We start from the raw sequence: 22,310 nt of genomic DNA, 5'->3' as shown, positions 1-22,310 counted from the left end.
CTTTTCTTGCGAGAGCTCAAGAGACATCGGGAAAAGTTGTTGAAGAATACAGCCACACAAGCTCATCCACAAAGAACAATCACAACCTTCTTTAGCCCCATCACTCCTAATGCTAGAAGTCAACCCCAGGATACAGAAATGGAATCCAGACCAGGATATAACTAAGGGGTTACAATTGATCGGGCAATGACAATTTGCCGTGCACGTAGGCCCCGGCCCCATGGACCACGACCTCGACACCCTTGTCATCGACAGATAAAAGCCATTATCTCCCGCCATTGTAGGGGCTTCCGTTGCTTCGGAGACATTTCCATTCTGGATCGACCTATGCTAGAGATCTTTCGAAGACAAAAGCTACAATATACCTAACTTGAGGATCTCACATGTGCCAAAACCAGATTCCCTCTTTTCTTTTCTGTTCATGCTATTTACTTTTATATTTACTGTGTAATATTTATTTTATTTTGATTTGTTCTCAAAGACGAGACAACACTTAAGATGTAATCTCTTATTTGGTCTTATAGGCGATTTTGGCCTCTTAAAAGACGTTAATATATCTTTGTTTGTTTCTTTCTTGCTTATACATTCACTCTTTCTCTCTCTCACACACACACTACGCTCCTGAATACTTAACTCTACTATAGTTAGATTCTTTACATGGTATTAGAACGTGAGGGTTATAGATCCTTCACTGAGCTCTACCATTGTAACTGTTTGAGCAGCTATAGACGCTGTTTTAAAACTTGCTATCATTGCTGCAGTTTTGCACAGCAAGAGGCTCACGTTAACAGGATCATATGAATCAAGCTAAATCAGAAAAATGAATGCACAGATGGGTAGCGCACTTCCAGCAGAGAAGTTGGACAGGCACAACTATGCATCTTGGGAATATAAGATGCATCCATACCTAGTTGGGCAAGGGTATTGGAGTTATATCGAGGGAGCTGAAGAAACAGCCCCCGATAGTACAAATCCCAACTACCCCACATGGCAACAAGGCGCCGGTAGGGTGATGTATTGTTTGGCAACGTGTGTGCAAGATCACATGTTAAACTATATTCGTGATGGGAAATCCCGAACAAAAGCGTGGAAAAACTTGAAGAAGATTTTCGCGGCTTCAACCACAGCGAGAAAACTTCAACTCCGGCAGGAGTTGAACAATATTCGGCAGGGGGATATGTCCGTGACGGACTACATCCTCCAGATCAAAGATTTATGCGATTCACTTGGCTCCATCAATGTCGCAGTTTATGATGACGAGATGGTGCATATTTGGCTTGGCGGCCTCGCACAAAAATATGGCTCATTTCGAACTGCCATAACAACAAGGGAGAACCCCCCAAGCTTTTTCGACTTGCAATCCATGCTAATGGTTGAGGAGAACCATACACGGTCGAAAAGCACGGCATTTGATGGGCAGAGATGCTATATACACATGATGATCTCGGTCGAGGTCACGGTCGTGGTCGTGGAAATCGGGGGAGGAATGGCCGAGGAAGAGGTGGATGAGGTCCACAACACTTTAATTCCAGGCAGCAAGAAGGCCGAAACAGCCGAGGGAATTCCGGCAAAAAGGGGAGCTTGCACGAGCCTGCATCAACCAGGCAGAACCAGCAAACCGAGTGCTGGTATTGTGGAAAGCCTGGCCACTTTGAAGCCGAGTGTCGGAAGAAGAAGAATGACTCAGCTGCCTCACCCCGGCAACAAACAAACTATGCTGTGATGGCTGACCTAGAAAACAAAGCGCCGATGTTTGTTATGTGACACCGGGCGAATAGCATGATAACAAGTGTTTCCCAACCTGATGATGTATGGTTCATGGACTCAGGTGCCTCAAATCACATGACAAGTCATCAAGAATGGTTCATGAATTTGAGGGAACCCGAGAGACCCGGCGTGGTGGAGACCGATGATGACTCCACACACATGATTGAGCACATTGGAGATGTGGCCCTTAACAATCACGACAACAAGGGCTACATGAAGGATGTATTGCATGTGCCGACAATCACAAAGAATTTGGTCTCGGTTTAGGGTTTAGGGTCGAACAAGGAATGCAAGTGCGATTCAACCAGCAAGGTTGCTTCATCGAGGATAGAGGCCAACTTATCGCTCATACAAGAAGAGAAGGTCACATGTTTATTCTTGATGCGACAGAGGTGAACATAGCAAATTATGCAAAGGGACTCAAGATGGAGTCTGATATTGAGTTGTGGTACAAAAGGGTTGGCCATGTAAACCTTGGTAAACTCCGATCAATGCAAACAAAAGGGGCTGTGCACGGATTGCCACGATTTATTTTGAAACATCTTGATAATGTATGTGAGGCGTGCCAACTAGGCAAGCAACATAGGCGGGCATCCATTCCTAAGTGAAAGAAATGTGAGTAAAGGCTTGCTGGACGTCATCCACTCAGATGTATGGGGCCCAGCTCAAACAATGACAATTGGTGGGTGTAGGTACTTCGTTACCTTCATTGACAACTATTCGCGGCATACCTGGATATGCCCGGTGAAGTTGAAAAGTGAGGTCTTCTCCCACTTTCTCAAGTTAAAGAATTGTGTGGAAAATGAGACAAATCGCAAGAGTCGATGCTTACGGTCTGATGGTGGCCAATAATACTACTCAACCGAGTTCAAGGCCTTCTAGTTCTGCCAACATAACAAGAGGGAGAGCTGCAACAAAGAATGTGTCAATGTAAAGGTCTAGAAGCAAAAGTAGGGGGAAAGAAATCACTTGCTTTCAGTGTGGCTGTAAAGGGCATAAAAAGCCTGATTGTGGATTTTACAAACAAGAGCTTGAAAGAAGGAAGAAGAATCAGAAAGATACATTAGGAAAGACACATGATGTGGACAATAACAAAGGAAAAGAGAGGGAGAAGGCAAATATAGCACTTGGAATCATCATCGAGGAGATTCTTGACAGGGAGGACATAGTGTGCTGCAGAAATTAAAATTACCAATACAGCTATAGTAAATGCGTTATTAGATGTACAAGATTCTGTCATGTAGACTTGGATAATTGAGTCTAGTGCCTCTTTTCATTGCACTCTTTCTAAGGAGTGCTTTCTCTCATTTTCTGCAGGCAATTTTGGGAAGTTTTACCTGGGCACCAACCATGCCTGCAACATCGAAGGACGTGGTGTTGTTCAAGTGGCCATGGCAAATGGTCAAGAGCTAACACAAGACCCAGTTTGGTTTGTTCCTGGGATTAAGAAGGGCTTGCTGTCTGTCACTTCTTAATGTGATAGAGCAACTGGGGACCTTTGCACATTAGTTAGAAATTGGATAGGAAGATATGTGTACAAACCTATGGAAGAACGAAATATGCCAAGGTGACATGGGGGGTTGGAATTGGAAGTACGCTATGTTTGGCCCTGTGTTGTGTGATTTACGAAATAAGAGGGAGATACAATTGTCTCTTCAAACAACGCTTTGGCCTGCTTATGCAAGATGATGGAATATGACGACTAATGGTGCTTGGGACTGTTCTTGCTTGAAGGACAACATTAGAACCACAACAACTGATCAGTAAAGAATAATCACGAGTTTCTGGGGCCATATCATACATCCTCCAAATGAGACAAGGACTACATAAGTGGATTCTTGACCAGGACACTTGAAATGGGTTACAATGAACCAAGAAATGGACGTGTTTAGTGCAATTAGGCCACTGCCATCTGGATCATGGTTTATTCATCCTCATCACCGAGAATTAAAGGCCGTTATTACCCGAACTGAGGTGCTTCCTCACTTCAGATGCCTCTCTACTTGGAGTGGCCCATAATGGAGATTTTTCAAAGAAGTCTATCTTAATTTAGAATCAAGTTCTTAGATATGTAGATTGTATTATCATATGCTTAGTTGTATTTATTTTGGTTTTTTATTATGAAAGAAGAGAAGACATTTTATGATGTAATCGTGTTCTCTAATTTTATAAGCTATTTTGTCCTCTTAAGAGATGTTAATGTAGTTTTTTTTCATGCTATTATGGATTTTATTTGCTGATTATTTTGAGGCCTATGATAATTGCTTAATTTAACCTGAATGGTGATCATTTGATAACGTAATAACACCCATTGGGAAAGTTTCTTTCGCTCCAAGTCAATACTATGTGAGCAGAGGTCTGACACAATAAATCCTAAAAGTGCTCATAACTATCCCATATCCTGCCTGGTTCTTGCACACCAATAGATAAATATCTCTTCAAAATCATTTTGAACACAAAAGTACTTTGTAAATTGGAATTTGAATCTTGGCTAGCAAAGTAAAGGGGATAGATATGATGTTTCTATTCAAAGATTTTGTTCAGGCTGTGTACTACATTTAAACTCGGTGACTTTCCTATGACAGGTTTTGGGAGTTTCATATGAAAAGAATCAAAGAATTAAACTGCAGGAGAGCCAAATTTCAAAAGATGATTCTCTGAACTCATCACAGATAAACATAGCATTAGGACCTAGAAATATGGCAAAGAAACGCCCAGCATCAACTGATGGTAACACAGAATCTGTTAGGCTAGAAATTACAAAAAGACATTGTGAAGAACATCAATCTGTCAGAGGAAAGGAATCAGCTTCAGCGGGGAAAAGCAAAGATACAGGAAATCCTGCAGGTATTAATGATTCAAAAGATGTGCAGCCAAATTCTGTCCCGCAGATTGTACTTAGAAAATTTCGTCCCTTTCGAAAGAAGAAATATATGTGGACAGATGCAGCAGACAGGTGAGCTGCCCAAATTTTATGACAAATGAGCATGCTTTCTGCCACTTTTTATATTTGTAAAAATTTCCTTCTCTTTTTTCTTTTCTAGGGTTCTTGTTGCATGTTATACAAGACAAAGAGCAATTCTAGGTGCAAGATACAATCGTGTGGAGTGGAATACAATACCAGGGTTACCAGCACCCCCAAAAACATGTAGCAGGAGAAGCGTTGTTCTTAAGATGATTCCTGCCGTTCGGAAGGCTATGATGGCACTCTCTAACCTGCTTGCAACACGATACACAAAATATCTTCGTTTCCATGCTGAGGGTCAGGGATTAGACAATGACTCAGGCAACTCTATGGGTGAAGAAAATTTGGGAGTAGCATCTGCTTGTAAAGTTTATGCCTGGGATGATTTTGAGGATCCTTCACTTAATGCTGCTATCAATCATATTATTCGATGCAAGATTGCAGCACGATCAACCTCTTTGAAGAAAAGTGCGGATACTTCCTCCCTAAATCTAAGGAGCTCACAATTTGGCCAGCAAAGTTTTCCGAATATTATAGATCCTCATAGGTTTGAGGCTAGTGATGTGAGACTTTCGATTCCAGCGACAGGCAATAACACTTGTCATGATAAAGGCTTTAGAGAAAATGTCCTGCAAGATTTAGATGACACAATGGGAGGGAACTTAACAAATGTATACACTGTTGCTAATACGAAAAGTTCTGTTACTGCTAGAACCAGACCGAATCGTTTTAATGTTCGGAAGAAAATGCAAAGACCAATCATGTTGAAAGATTTTGGTAGTGGTGAGAGGGTACAAAACTCTGTGGGTGCAGCAGTGGCTGTAGAGCTGATAAAATTAGTTTTTCTAAACTCAGCTGTGGAGTCCGAAGTATCACAAGTTTTAGTGGATGCATTGCGTCGATGTAAGGAAGCTGATGTTTTCATGGCTTTCAATTTTCTTAAGGACCAGTCTATGGTGGTATGCTTTCTCTAACCTATGAATTTTTTTAAGAATGAATTGTTTTTAAGCACTTTCTCTAAGCTATGAAATGTAAATAGGAAATTGTCAATAAAATTGTTGTAAAATGTTTTATTGCTTTATCTGTGGATATTTATGATGTATGTAGGCTGTCGGGAACCAATGCCATGCTTTTGTGCTCTCGCCAAAATTCTATCAAAATTCAGCTTCATCTCCATTTGCCCTTACTACTAGTTACGACTCTAAAACATTTGAATTGTGGCTCAAAAATATGAAATCACATTTAGATGAAGATTGGGTGACTTTAGGACCTGAACCACAGTGGGGTGAGCTGTTCCATCTTTTTTCCAATGTATTATCTGGTGGACTTTCCATTGAACCATTTCTACCTCAAAAGGGGATCGGTGAAAAAGATCAAGATGAGACCACGCGAAAACGCAAGAGGGATTTATTTACATCGGAAGATTCACATGCAACAAAAATTAGAACTGGTTCAACATGTGAAGAAGGTGGCTTTGGTCAGCGGAGAGAGAGAGGTTTTCCGGGTATTGAAGTCAAAGCTCACACTGCAGTAATGTCTCTTGAAAGTATTCTCACAAGGAATACTAGCAAGTTTGCTGTATTAGAGTTTTACAACTTTTCACCCGCAGAAGGTTCTCATGAAGGAAATGTACCTGGGAGCTCTGAGCTAGTCCAAGTGAAGAGTTTGATTTCAAACAATCCTCAGTTTCTTAATCCTGTGAGAGAAGATAAATGTGATTCACAGGATCACATTAGATCAGAGAGTTTAGATTGGCATTCTATTGACATTTATGAAGAATATGATGATATGAAAGTGCCTATGCTGGAACAAGTTCATGTTGCAATTCTAGATGCAGGTGAAGAGGGGATAAGGATTGGGGATACCATAGAAGTAAATGCAGTTGGAGGTAAAATCTTACTGTTCTCTCGAAGAGTTGTTTGTTTTCAATGTACTAGGATTGTATAGGTTAATATCCTGATCATGTTTGAAAACTTTATTTGGTATACCTCTTATGATGTTGCATAAGAATTGAGTTATACAATATAATTTATAGAAAAAAGCAGAAATCTGTATTTTTTCAGTCCAATAAAATGTAACTCAAGATAAAAGAAGACTCAATGGGAACTGGGATTTATCCTTTCCCATGTATGTATGCATGCAACTCGAAACACAATGTATGACTGCAAGGATTCATAATTCTTCTAATAGAAATCCTTTATTTCATGATTTGAAGAGATAAATCCTAACAAGATTTTTTATTTGTTCAGGAAAAGTGACTATTGAAGTTGCAGAATCACTTGCACGCAAGTTACATGCTCTTGGACTTGCTAGAGAGGTAGAATTCGATGCTGAATTCCTTTACTAAGTGACTGAATTCTTCAAGCTATTAATTAATCTTTAACTGTGTGAACTTGAATTCAAGGGAACCAGTTTCCACATAAATCCCCTTGAAAAGGTTGAAGAGGTCAGGCAAAAGAATAGGAAACATGGAAACAATTATTTTTAAGAGTGGATACATTGCATTTATTCAAGGTCATGGTAATGGTTTCTGTAGAAGGCCTTTGAACTTAACTGGATTCATACAAGAATCTTCCTTTGATGCGATGAATCTAAACACCCGAACTTCCGTCTATGAAATATGGCACTTATTCAGTTTTATTGTACTCAAAACTAGATCCACACTGTAGTGAAATATGGCAAAATCATCCATGAACATCATAAGAAATTGGCTGGTGTATACTGATGGAGAGATAGAAAAATGATAGAGAAGAGAAGAAGAAGAAGAAGAGAAAAGAATACTTCAATATACAATTAGGAAAACAATACAATCTTCTTGAACTCTTAAAATAACAACCCTTCTTCCAATTGTTAACCCTGCGTAGTGTGATAGGGCAGCTGCGAACTTCATCACATCAGCTACAGATTGAGGTGGGCAGATATACACGACTACCTCTAGAAGAGAGAATTTGCCAATTGTGTCATCAAGGAGTGGAATCCGAAGAACACTATGTTTGTCATTGTAGTGTCTTTTATGAAATCAGAGGGAGATACCATTGCCTCTTTAAACAAGGCTTTGGCCCACTACGCAAGGTAATGGAATATGAGGACCAACGATGCCTAGGACTTTTCTTGCGAGAGCTCAAGAGACATCGGGACAAGTTATTGAAGAATACAACCACACAAGCTCATCCACAAATAACAATCACAACTTTCTTTAGCTCCATCACTCCTAATGCTAGAAGTCAACCCCAGGATACAGAAATGGGATCCAGACCAGGATATAACAAAGGGGTTACGATTGATCGGGCAATGGCAATTTGCCGTGCACGTAGGCCCTGGCCCCATGGACCACGACCTCGACACCCTTGTCATCGACAAATAAAAGCCATTATCTCCCGCCATCGTAGGTGCTTCCCTCGCTTTGGAGACATTTCCATTCTGGATCGACCTATGATAGAGATCTTTCGGAGACAAAAACTACAATATACCTAACTTGAGAATCTCGCATGTGCCAAAAACCAGAGTCTCTTTTCTTTTCATCTTATTTACTTTTATATTTACTGTGTAATATTTACTTTATTTTGATTTGTTCTCAAAGACGAGAAAACATTTAAGATGTAATCTCTTATTCGGTCTTATAGGCCATTTTGGCCTCTTAAAAGACGTTAATATATCTTTCTTTCTTTCTTTCTTTCTTCTTCTCTCTTTCTTCTACTAAGACTCCTCTCACTTCTTCTAGCCTTCCTATTCTTCCTTCTTTCAAAAGTCACCACTACTTTCTACGCATTAACTATGTGTCATAGAATCATATTCTATGACACGTAACTAATGAGTTCCATATTCCCCATAACTAATGAGTCTTCACATTCCCCAAGGTTCTAGAGAGAGAGTGGGCGTTTTAGTGAGAGAGTGTAGAGAGAGGGTGATCTTATATAAACCACCCTCCGACTTTGTAAAATGTTGGTTAATCTCCTTTGTAATGTTCATATCCTTGTAATTGTTCTCCACTTATTAATACAGACATCCATCTTGAGTACCTCATTTTCCTATCTATCTATCTTGTGTCTCTCTTCTCTCCTCTTTCACACACACACATAGCACACATCCTTAATCTATTCCGCTGAGAGCACGATTGCAGACATGCTGCATGATGGGAATGTAACTAGGGATGTCTAATGTGATAAGCCATGGTCCATCTTTTGCATAGAATCACACTCGTTTCTTTACAATTCTTGCTTTTTTCTTTTCTTTTTACATATAATTAAAAAATGAGAAGGCCCATCTGTTCAGTAATATACATTGGTATGTCACAACAAGAGGGAGAAAATACAGAGATCGCTCATTTTTACATGAGGAGAAGGTTCCTCTTTATAAACGCCAAGATCTGGCCATTGGGCTAACTAGCCGTTGGGCTAGCCGTTATGACTTTTAATCATTCTCAACACTCCCCCTCAAGATGGGCGAAAAATATCCACTAAGCCCATCTTGTCACACAATCTAGTAAGACTTACTGGCCCAAGTCCCTTTGTAAGACAATATTCTACTTGATGTTCAATAGAAACATGACCCAATTTTAATATTCCATTATCAAGCTTCTCCTTGATAAAGAATCTGTCGATTTCGATGTGTTTGGTCCTATCATGCTGTACGGATTGTTGGCAATGCTGATTGCTGACTTATTGTCACACCACAACATCATCTGATTTTTTTGATTCACCTTTAGTTCTACTGGGAGAGTTCTCAGCCATAACATCTCCGCAACTCTTACAACAATAGCTCTATACTCTGCTTCAGCTGTTGACCTTGCTACTACTACCCGTTTCTTACTCTTCCAAGAGACCAGATTGCTCCCAACAAACATGTAGTATCCTGATGTGGATTTCCTATCATCAGCACAACTGGCTCAATCAGAATCACAATAGCCCTCAATGTTAAAATGACCATGTTTTCTAAAGATCAATCCCTTCCCCGGGGCACCTTTGAGATATCTCAAAATATGGTACACTGCATCCATATGATCTTTCCTCGGATCATGCATGTAACGACTTACCACACTTACTGCAAATGAAATATTTGGACGGGTATGAGTCAAGTAAATTAGTCGACCTACCAATCTTTGATACCTTTCACGATCAACTTTCTCTCCTGCAAGTTCAGTCAGCTTGATCTTTTGGTCGATTGGAGAAGCTATGGGCCTACAACCCAACATTCCAATTTCTGTGAGAAGATCTAATACATATTTTCGCTGAGATAGAACAACTCCTACTCCATGAGCTACCTCAATTCCAAGAAAGTATCGTAGCAATCCTAGATCCTTCACATCAAACTCTTTAGCCAATTTCACCTTCAATTGCACAATTTCTTCTTCATCGTTACTTGTGATAATTATATCATCCACATACATCGCAAGTAATGTAGTATGCTCCTTGTGTTGTAAAAACACTGTATGGTTTGCATTGGTCTGTTGGTATCCCATACCCACCATAGCCCTTCTTAACCTGCTCGAGGAGATTGCTTTAGTCCATAAAGTGACGTCCTTAGTCTGCAAACCTTACCTACTGTTTGAATTGTACCGAAACTTGGGGGGGCATCTATGTACACTTCCTCAATCAACTCTCCATGAAGGAATGCATTTTTTACATCTAATTGATGTAATTTCCAATCCTTATTCACTGCTAAGGAAATAAGAGTTCTAATAGTGCTCATCTTCTCCACAGGTGCAAAATTCTCATCATAGTCAATGCCATATGTTTGACTATATCCTTTAGCCACCAATCGTGCCTTGTATCGATCTATTTTTACCTCTGGGGTCTGTTTTATTGTAAACACCCATTTGCACCCAACTGCTTTCTTTCTTGGTGGTAGTGACACAATCTCCCAAATTTTGTTCTTCTTAAGAGCTCCGAGTTCTTCTTGCATGTCTGCTTTCCATTTTGGATCTTCTTTAGCAACCTGCCAACACTTGGGTAAAGTGACAGAGTCTAATGATGCAATGAATGCTCTATGTGTAGCTGATATGTTAGAATAAGAGATAAACTGAGCAATATCATGAGGAAAACCATAATGATCAGGAAGGAATCTGGCATTACTGCGAGAGATCCTCCTAATCTCTATAGGAGAAGGAGAGGAAATCATATCACCTGTGATTTCTGGGTTTGGGAGTTCTGTAGGTATTTCAGAAGTCGAGGCAGGTCGGGACATGGAACTTGATGGCACATGTGGCACTGAAGACATGTTCATATTTCCTTCTTTTTTCCTTCTCTTCCTTGTATACACCTTTAGCTCCCCCTCAGCTTGAGTCCCAACACATATAGGTTCCTCATCTTCTTTTCCTTCTTCTTCCTTATCTCCTATGCCCTCATATTTTCAGTCTCAATTAAGTCATCAAAGGGTGAAGTTACCTCTTGTTTGTAACATGGCTTTGACTCTTTGAAATGCATATCCATGCTCACAAATAATCTCTTCTCTACTGGACTCCAGCAAACTTAGCCTTTTGTGTGGCAGAGTATCCCACAAATACACATTTCACAGCTTTAGGATCAAGTTTTCCTACAGATGGTCTATTGTCCTTTACAAAACACACACATCCAAACACCTTCAAAGGAAGGATTCCAAAGTTATTGCCTTGCAATAACTCACATGGAGATTTCTGTCGAATACATGTGTATAATGGACGTATTCACACTATCCCGTTTTGGCCATTTATGTAATTAGCATAAAGGGTAGTTGCCCTAAGTTGGTCACTATATATAGTGACCTTGTAACCTCTTTGTGAGGTTAGTTGTTGTATTATTTGCTTTATGAAACAAAGACTCTTTTGTGCCTCTTTGTCTCTCTCTCTCTCTCTCTCTCTGTGCAACGACCTACAATCTCTCATACGCAGGTACTGCAGAAAAGAATCGAATGCTCCTTGATCTTCCGCACAGACGACCCTCCTCGCTTACAACATCTGGTATCAGAGCGAAGGTTCGGCCGTCATCACCGCCTGCACAACATTCGGTTCTTCACTTCATCTCGGCCTGCACAGTATTCGCGTCATTCGAAGAAAGAGAGAAGAAGAACAAAAACGAGGTTTGCACCTCATCGCGTTAGATCCTCTTGCTTGGAGTAAGCCTTCAGGTTGTACTCTGTTCCTTGTGATCGTAACCGCTCGAGGTGAAATCCCCTTGTGCATCATTGACACGATCGTGCTCCATTCGGTTAAACGGCATCCGAAGAGGTCACCAAACGCTGCTCGTTGTAACCACTCGGTGCAGATCGGTCTCAAGACAACAACCCCAATTCGTGCTTCATCCGGCTGATCGACATTCGAGAGGATCAGTTGGATCTGTCTCTCTCGTCGCTGCAGCCACCCGAAGCAGAATCGGTCCAGATAATCGGTTTCAATAATCGGTATTCGGCACATATATCCGAAGCGAACCGGACTCACTCCGACTCGGCAACACTCGGGAAGACCAGTCGGTTCTGTCCCTCAAGTTACCGGAGTCAATTCGAGCAAGTTCCGAAGCCGAACCGACTCGGGTTCAAATCCGACTAGAACGATATCGGGTGAGCCAACCGGCTGCACTCCAACAAGGTTCACAGTCAACTCCGAACCGAGCTTCGTCAACCGAAACCGAATTTGATGGCATCAACATCAGGCTCGTCAGAAATGAGTCTACGAAAGTTCGATGGATCGAACTTCAACTTCTGGAAGGAACAAATGCAGGACTATCTCATAGTCAAGGGGCAAATCGATCCCATCGAAAATGAAGAACCTCCAGAAGGATACAAACCAACTGAGTGGCAGAAGCTGGACAGAATCGTCCGCGCCACGATTCGGATGCACCTATCGGAATCGGTATACTTTACGGTGCAATCGTGTACGACAGCATTCGAACTGTGGAAAACACTGTCGGACACTTACGAAAAGAAGGTCGCCGCAACGAAGATGTTTCTGATCCGGCGCCTCTACAACTTGCGGATGAAAGAATCCGATTCGGTCCAAGCACACCTCAATGAGTACGAAAGCATAAGCTCCCAAATCTCGTCACAGGGGACGGCAATCGAGGATGAACTCAGAGCAATGATACTCATGAGCAGCCTTCCCTCATCTTGGGAAACTTTCGTCACAACCGTGTGCAACGCGTCAATCACGGCTGTTAAATACTCCGAAGTCACGAGCGCAATCCTGACCGAAGCAGCTCGGAGAAAGTCTTTCGCCAAAGACTCAACAGACGACGCTTACGTAGTACAAGGTTCGACAGACCGATCGAACATACGAGGAAGAGATTCCTCACGACCGCCGAACAATCAGCGAAGACGGAGCCAGTCACGGGATAACCGAATCTGCAACTATTGCAAGAAACCTGGACACATCAAAGCCGACTGCCGCGCACTCAAGAACAAGAACAACAAGAAGAGTGGCCGGCATGAGGAGATCAATTACGTCAGCTTCTCAGCTGATGTGCTACCAGACGACCCGAACATACTATCAATCGAAAATCCAGTCGGCTCAGAAGTTCTGCTCACGACTGAAGAATCGAGCACATGGCTCTTGGATTCGGGTGCGTCATTTCACGTGACTCCTCATCGATCCCAATTTCGGCAATATACGATCCGTCACTCCGACTCAGTTCGGGTCGGCAACTCACAACACTGTGACATCATCGGAATCGGCACAGTAGAGCTCAACCTTGCAGGTGGCTCTACACTTGTACTCCACAATGTCCGACATGTACCCGAGCTCTCAAGGCCATTGATCTCAGTCGGACAACTAGATGAAGACGGCATTCGTGCCGGTTTTTCTTCGGGAGGGTGGACACTCCACAGGGGGAACCTCCTGCTTGCTAGAGGACCCAAGATACACTCCCTGTATCCGTTACATGTTACGCTCAGAGAGGGTAACCTGTTTTTGGTGGATATTCCTGTGTCATCACTATGGCACCGAAGATTAGGACACCTCAGCAAGGCTGGCATCACGCACCTATCCAGAGCCGGATACATCCCCAAACTCTCCTTCTCGGACCATCAATTCTGCGAGCATTGCCAGTATGGCAAACAAGCAGCCGCATCACACCCGACATCCGCACCAAGAGAAACGAGACCTCTCGATTTAGTCCATTCGGACGTCTGTGGCCCAATGCCGCATCAGTCTCTAGGCGGTGCCTCTTACTTCGTCACTTTTATTGACGACTCGACTCGAAAGGTGTGGGCTTATCCAATTCGCACTAAAGATCGTGTCTTCTCGATCTTCACCGACTGGCTCGCTATGGTAGAAAATCAAACCGACCGAAAGCTGAAATGCTTTCGGACAGACAATGGGGGAGAGTTTAAATCCGAAGAATTCGTCAAATTCTGCCGACAACGCGGCATCCGACGTGAATTTACGGCACCACACAGCCCGGAGCAAAACGGGATTGCCGAACGCATGAATCGGACAATCCAAGAACGGATAGTTTCCATGCTCCAACACTCCGGACTGTCGGATGGCTTCTGGGCAGAGGCTCTACTCACGGCAGTACACATAATCAATATGTCGCCAAGTAGACCTCTAGGACTTCAAATTCCTCAGGAACTATGGATCGGCAGTAAGCCGAATTACGACAAGCTGAGGATCTTCGGATGCGAGGCGTACGCCCTTATTCCGAAAGATGATCGCCGAAAACTTGCACCTCGGTCCAGGAAATGCATTTTCCTTGGATATGGATCCGACGGCGAAATGGGATACCGACTCTGGGACCCCGAACGCAGACAAATCGTTCGAAGTTCGGACGTTGTGTTCAACGAGTCGGCTATGACTCCATCAGTCGAAAAACCGATCGAAGTCCGAAGGGTAACATTTTCCGATGTGCCGACCCTTCATGAAGGCCCCGCTCACAACACACGGTCAGCTTCACGGGTAGCTGAACCTTACACTACCGACTCGGACAACTCTGACTCGGCACAGCCGAATGATTCGGTTTCGGACCATCCGACCTCGATACCCGATGCGACCAGTCCAATCATGCCTCGACGATCCGAGAGACTGTCGCAACCTCCGGAGAGGTATTCTCCTGGAATTTTCTTCACCGACGCCGGCGAACCGACGTCTTACGAAGAAGCATCGACATCTGTCGATTCCGCCACCTGGCATCTGGCGATGGAGTCGGAAATGCACTCCATTCGGGCAAACAAGACTTGGGATCTGGTCGAATTACCTAGGAACCGACGTGCTCTTCCTTGCAAGTGGGTCTATCGACTAAAAGAGACGTCTGATTCGACCACCCCAAAGTACAAGGCCAGATTAGTTGCGAAGGGCTTCCGACAAGAATATGGCGTCGACTTCGACGAGATTTTTTCACCAGTGGTGAAAATGACTACCCTTCGTTTCCTACTCGGCGTAGTGGCAGCCGACAACTTGGAGCTGATTCAGCTAGATGTCAAAACAACATTCCTCCATGGTGATCTTGACGAGGAAATTTATATGGAGCAGCCAAAAGGCTTCGTGGCCACCGGCCAAGAACATCTAGTCTGCCGACTCAGGAAGAGTCTATACGGCCTCAAACAGGCACCGCGACAATGGTACAAGAAGTTCGACGACTTCATCCAATCGATCGGCTTCTCAAAAAGCGATGAGGACCATTGTCTCTTCACCAACACAGCTCAAGATGGATCACCCATCTTCCTCATCATTTACGTGGACGACATGCTAATTTCTGGACGCCACGCGGGCGAACTTGCCGATCTCGTTCGGCAACTGCGGTTGAAGTTTGCCATGAAGGACCTCGGTCCGGCACGACACATCCTTGGCATGAAGATTAGTCGGCATCGCGATAAACGACATCTTTTTTTGTCTCAGACCGACTATATCGGACGTGTCTTGGAACGCTTCAACATGCAATCAGCCAAATCTGCTTCAACCCCGCTCCCCATGAATCTTCGGCTCTCTCAGCGAGACTGCCCGACATCCGGTTCGGAGGGGGAAGATATGAAGTCGGTACCGTATGCACCGGCAGTCGGCTCCCTTATGTACCTGATGGTCGCGACACGGCCTGATATCTCTCATGCCGTAGGAGTCGTTAGCAGATTTATGCACAATCCTGGCCGATCGCATTGGAACGCAGTCAAGCATGTGTTCAGATATCTGGCTGGCACAAAAGACCATGGCATTCTTTTCGGTCCGAACCGAACCTCAGGCGTAGTCGGTTACACCGACTCGGACTTCGCCGGCTGTATAGACAGTCGGAAATCAACAACCGGATACTGCTTCAAATTCGGCAATGGAGCAATCTCGTGGAAGTCGAAACTTCAGGAGTGCACAGCGACCTCAACGACCGAAGCAGAATATGTAGCTGCGTCCGACGCGGCAAAAGAAGCCTTGTGGCTCGGTCGGCTGGCGCACACGTTTCGACAAGTCGACCATGACTCGGCTCCAGTTGTCTACAGCGACAGTCAAGGTGCTGTTGCCTTGTCGAAAAATCCGGTTCACCACAACGCCTCCAAACATATCGACGTTCGATATCACTTCGTTCGGGACTGCGTCATTTCAGGGAAAATCGGTCTAGAGAAAATATCCACAACCGACAATGTCGCAGATGGAATGACCAAGTGTCTTTCGGCAGACCGCTTTCGGTCTCTTCGGCATCAGATGGGCGTAACGACGAACCAGTCCGGTTAGAGCCGGACACAGAGCAGGATGGTTCCCGACAACCGACATCAGTTCCTTAATGATCGGCTTCAACTGTTCCGACCCGACCAGTTCGGTCTTCTGCCTTCGGACCCTGCCGACTCGAACAAAGCTGATATGTCCGAGAACCTAAGTCTATACCTGTAATCTTAGATAACCCATGTATACGCCCATTACGGGGGAGTGTCGAATACATGTGTATAATGGACGTATTCACACTATCCCGTTTTGGCCATTTATGTAATTAGCATAAAGGGTAGTTGCCCTAAGTCGGTCACTATATATAGTGACCTTGTAACCTCTTTGTGAGGTTAGTTGTTGTATTATTTGCTTTATGAAACAAAGACTCTTTTGTGCCTCTTTGTCTCTCTCTCTCTCTCTCTCTCTGTGCAACGACCTACAATCTCTCATACGCAGGTACTGCAGAAAAGAATCGAATGCTCCTTGATCTTCCGCACAGACGACCCTCCTCGCTTACAACAATTTCCACTCCAATACTCTAGAGGGCATTCTATTGATCAATGTAGTAGCCGTCAAAACTGCCAGTCCCCACAACTGCTTTGGGACATTCATAGAAATCATCATGCTTCTTGTTACCTCTAGAAGATGTCTATTCTTCCTCTCTGCTACTCCATTTTGTTCTGGTGTATATGGGCATGTAGTTTGATGTTGTATTCCTTGATTTGAGAGGTATGCCCTAAATGTGATGTTAGCATACTTTGTTCCATTATCAGACCTCAACACTTTTACAATTGCACCATATTGAGTTTGAACTGCTCTATGAAAATCTTTAAAACCAGCAAATACTTCATTCTTTTTCCTCATAAAAGATAACCAAGTCACATGAGAGAAGCAGTCAATGAAAGAGACAAAATATCGATATCCATTAATAGAATTTGTGGAACATGGTCCCAAACATCAGAGTGTATTACATCAAATGCATGGGAACTCCTATGACCTGAACTAGCATATGAGCTTTTAGTAAGCTAACTAAATTCACATGCGTCACAAACAAGTTTTGTTTTGTCAGCCTTTTCAAAAAGGTGTGGATACATTTGACTCAAAACGCCATAAGAGGTATGTCCCATACGTTGGTGGTAAAGTATCAACAACTCCTCATAACTCATTTTAGATCCCCTTACATCTGTTCCCTTTACCATAGATGCTAATGCTGAATCCAGCCCTTGATGATCCAAATACCATAGTCCACTATGCCATGTGCCAGTCCCAAGTCTCCGACTTGTCCCTTTCTCCTAGAATATGACCTTGGGAATATCAAAAGAAACAACACATTTTAGTTGGTGTATGATAGAACTTTTGGATAATAGGTTTATTGGGAAAGAAGGAGCATGCAACACATTAGACAATGTCATAGAGTTAGTACATTTTACTATACCTATACCCACTATAGGTTGTGTTGTACCATCAGCAATTTGAATGCTTTCTGGCATTGCTAAGTTAGTATACAAGGAGAATTCACTAGCATTACCCATCACATGCCTAGATGCACCAGAATCAATTATCCATTTTGGTGTAGAGGCAAGAGTATTTGTGTTGCTAGTACTTGTGGCTGAATAAGCATAGGTGGCAATGTTACCTCTTGACATGAATGAAGTATCATCTACAGCTCTTTGCTTTCTCCTAAGTATTTCTAAGAGAGCTTGATCCTCTTCAGTGAACACCACCTTAGTTCCTTCCTGTTCTTTTGCTACCATCAGGTTTGCTTGGTGACCTCCTATTGCACCTCTTTGACCCCATCGACCACGACCTTTAGTTTGTCCATGTCCTCCATATTCTCTCTCCTTAGCTGGTTTAGGGCAAGCATTCTCTAAATGACCAGCTTCACCACAATTGTAGCATTTTCGATTTTCACTTCCGCTTGAATTTGACACCATTAGTGCCAATCATACCCCTGGAAGTCCGGTAGTGTCAGAGAGCAGCTTCATTCTACTCTCCTCTTGTATCATAGTCGCAATTGCCTCATCAAGTGTGGGAATTTTAGCCTTGGCTAGAAGAACCGCCCTTCTTTGATCAAACGACAGGTTGAGATGTTTCAAAATTGCATGGTTCTTCTTTGAATAGAAATTTCCTTGCTCTTACATTGAGGATCATTGCACACTGTCACATGTGAGAAATGATCATATTTTGCCCATAGACGCTCCAGCTCTATGGCATATTCATCAATCATCCTATCTCCTTGCCAAACTGCATCTATCTCTTGCTCGATTTGAAATACTCTCATGTTGTTTCCCCACCCAGCATACGTCTTTTGCAATTTCTCCCATATCTCCTTCACACTTAAAATTCCATTAACAGTTGTGGCGATTTATGGAACCATGGAGTTGAGAAGCCACTTGTACAAAGACGCGTGGGTAGCTCTCCATGCTTTCCATTCATTGCTCGTTTTGACAGGATGTTCTTTCTCTACCTATGATAGAGATCTTTCGGAGACAAAGGCTACAATACACCTAACTTGAGAATCTCGCATGTGCCAAAAACCAGATTCTCTCGTCTCTTTTCTCTTCATCTTATTTACTTTTATATTTATTGTGTAATATTTACTTTATTTTGATTTGTTCTCAAAGACGAGAAAACATTTAAGATGTAATCTCTTATTCGGTCTTATAGGCCATTTTGGCCTCTTAAAAGACGTTAATATATCTTTCTTTCTTTCTTTCTACTCCAGTTAGGTAGCCGTCAAGCCTTCTCCTTGCCAAGGCACCTATAATCCGACGTGACCAGCTCAAGTATGTGGCTGGTCCATCGAGTTTGAACTCAACTGGGAGGAGTTCAAGTCGGGGTGGTGGTTGTGTTCCTGTCACACCTCCAGATTCTGCAATCTCAGCCTGCTTCATGTATTTCACCAATGTTTTCACCAATGTTTTCACCTCATTTTCGTTCAATTTTGAGAACACCTCATCCATCTTCTCAACTTAGCCTATCTCTGCTCTTCTCTTCGGACTTCTTTTCTCAAGTCACCTCTCAATCACATAGCAATGTCATCCCAAAAGCAAAAATACCCCCTTTCCTCTCTTGGATGCTAGGACAGTGCTGTTCCAATCTCTGTCAACCAGCAAAAGGGTGGATTTAGGGTTTTGCATGATAGGGATATGGAGCGGAATCGGGATGATTCGTAATACCAACTCAAGAATCGAAATAAACAACACCACAACACAAAAAGAGAGTACACCAAATTTTAACGTGGAAAACCCAAAAATTGGGAAAAACCACGGGAACCTTAGGTTCCAAAACAAATTCACTAATTTCTGAGTGTACAAGGCGTATATAGCCTCAAGAGTTTACTCTAGAGATATGCACTTATATTTCAAGGCTACCGCCTTGGATACAATGTTCACCCTACCAAATAAGATAAACGACCAAAAGAAAAACCCAAAAGAAACACAAACAAGTAAACCTGTTACGAGCAAACGGAAGAGTTGTTGTGGTCCAAACAACACCTCACTAGATCTCCGTCTTTACACTTGCAACGAGTTCTCGTTCTCGATCACCTTGTTCTCGAGCTCTCACACTTGTTCACTTGTTCACTTCTGATTTCTTGTGTCTTCTTACACACCTCTTTTTGTCGAATCTCTGTTTTCAGCCTCTTAGATATGTTTTCTTATGCACTTCGTTTTTCTCTATTTTTCTCTGTCTTTCTCGAAGACTTCCCTCTCAGTTTACTCTCTGTTTTTCACTCACAAAATCAGATTGTATCACACTTCTATATTCTCTGTTTTTTTTTTTCTTTTTTCTGCACTCTCTTTTTGTTGTAACCGTTTTTTTTCTGCGTCTGCCCCTCTTCCCTCAGCCTTGTAGGGCAACGTCCTTTTTCGAATATGTTTTCACACCTGAACAAAACAAAACAAAAAAGACACACGCCCAAAAACATACAAAAAGAAAAAGAGGAAACATACATACATACATATATATATATATATATTTAAATGTAACTAATTAGTTTTAAGTTGTATTCGGCGTTTAGCCGACTTAACATTGTGGGCTCCACTTGAGTGGACAGGCCCCAACAATTCTCCCCCTCCATCTCAAGTGGGAGGCACAACTAGGTTTGCCTTTTGTTTGCAAACTTCAAGCTTCTCCCTTGACAAACATTTTGTCATCATGTCAGAACCATTCTCATTTGTGTGAATCTTTGCAATGTGCATTTGCTTTTCTTCAAGCACATCTCTAATCCAATGGTATCTAACATCTATGTGTTTTGACTTGGAATGAAAGGAAGAGTTCTTACTTAAGTGTATAGCACTTTGGCTGTCACAATACAAGATGTATTTTTCTTGAGTCAGCCCCAACTCTTGTAGGAATTTCTTTAGCCATAACAATTCCTTACTAGCTTCTGTGACAGCAATATACTCGGCCTCCGTTGTGGATAATGCCACACATTTTTGCAATCTCGATTGCCAAGAGACTGCTCCCCCTGCAAAGATCATTAGGTAACCAGATGTAGACTTTCTGGAGTCAACATCACCAGCCATATCGGCATCTGTATATCCATCTAATATAGTTTGGTTCTCACCAAATTTTAGACAGACTCTTGAGGTACCCCTCAGATATCGCAAGATCCATTTCACTGCTTCCCAATGATCTTTTCCAGGGTTTGAGAGGAAACGGCTCACTACACCAACTGCGTGAGCAATGTCCGGCCTCGTGCATACCATAGCATACATTAAACTGCCGACTGCAGAGGCATATGGTATTTGTGTCATTTCTTCTTGCTCTTCATCACTCGTAGGGCATTGAGCTGAGCTAAGTTTAAAGTGGCCCGCGAGTGGAGTGTTGACCGGTTTACTCTTAGCCATGTTGAATCTCTCAAGTACCTTCTCAATGTACTTTTCTTGAGATAGCCAAAGTCTTTTATTTGCCCTGTCCCTGGTTATCTTCATCCCAAGGATTTGCTTGGCTGGTCCCAAGTCTTTCATTGCAAAAGATTTGCTGAGTTCCTTTTTCAGATTCTCAATCTTGTTGGTGTCTTGACCAACGATCAACATATCATCAACATACAGGAGCAAAATGACAAAATCCCCATCTGGGAATTTCTTAGCAAACACACAATGGTCTGTGTTTGTTCTATTATACCCATGGTTCAGCATAAAAGAGTCAAACTTTTTGTACCAAAGTCTAGGAGCTTGTTTTAGGCCATACAAGCTCTTATTTAACTTGCATACCAGGTTTTCCTTACCTTTGACTTTGAATCCTTCGGGTTGATCCATGTAAATCTCTTCTTCCAAATCGCCATGGAGGAAGGCGGTTTTTACATCAAGCTGCTCAACTTCCAGATCGAGACTAGCTGCGATCCCAAGTACAACTCTGATCGAGGACATCTTCACCACTGGTGAGAAAATCTCCTCGAAATCAATTCCCTTTTTCTGGCTGAACCCTTTCACAACCAATCTTGCCTTGTATCTTGGTTGTGAGCAATGTTCCTCAGTCTTGAGCCTGTAAACCCATTTGTTTTTCAGCGCTCTCTTGCCCTTAGGCAGCTTTACAAGATCATAAGTGTGATTGTCTAGCAAAGACTTCATCTCATCATTCATGGCGTCAAGCCATTCCTCCTTATGATCATTTGCCATAGCTTCTCTAAAGCTTTCTGGCTCTCCTCCATCTGAAAGCATCACATATTCATGTGGGCTGTATCTAGTAGAAGGTCTTCTTTGTCTCATAGACCTTCTAACCTCTTCTTCTTCCGGAGGAGCTGCTGAATTGTCACCTAGAGTATGATGGTCATGATATTGCCCGTCATCATCGTTGGCTGCATCATCAGCCATATCATCATACTCCTCGGTATCTCCCCCATGACCTTGTGTGTCTGGGGCAGGCATTGGGTGTTCAGTGACTGAAAAATCAGGGGTGAGATTCGGCATTTCATTCGGCTCCGGATCTTGTAAGGTCTGATCCTCAAGGAATACCACATCCCTGCTTCTAATGACCTTTTTC

At 42.8% G+C, this 22,310-nt stretch overlaps 1 protein-coding gene across 2 annotated transcripts in view; it reads left to right on the top strand.

Annotated features, from left to right (window-relative positions):
* LOC147857697 (uncharacterized) overlaps positions 1 to 22,310 on the top strand; it is a 48,282-nt gene that overhangs the window by 13,850 nt on the left and 12,122 nt on the right. For both annotated transcript variants that reach the window (XM_087326803.1, XM_087326802.1), the window contains 4 exons: positions 4,353 to 4,723; positions 4,812 to 5,691; positions 5,840 to 6,620; positions 6,982 to 7,049. In XM_087326803.1, coding sequence (XP_087182929.1) covers positions 4,353 to 4,723; positions 4,812 to 5,691; positions 5,840 to 6,620; positions 6,982 to 7,049 — 2,100 coding nt within the window. The remainder of the gene's footprint in view (positions 1 to 4,352; positions 4,724 to 4,811; positions 5,692 to 5,839; positions 6,621 to 6,981; positions 7,050 to 22,310) is intronic.

The sequence above is a fragment of the Azolla caroliniana genome, unplaced genomic scaffold, assembly GCF_043228905.1.
Source record: "Azolla caroliniana isolate FFs.n. ecotype wild unplaced genomic scaffold, voAzoCaro1.0.p SCAF_11, whole genome shotgun sequence".
Lineage (NCBI taxonomy): Eukaryota > Viridiplantae > Streptophyta > Polypodiopsida > Salviniales > Salviniaceae > Azolla > Azolla caroliniana.
The sequence above is the reverse complement of the archived record's forward strand: the minus strand, read 5'-3'. Positions and strand labels throughout refer to the sequence as shown.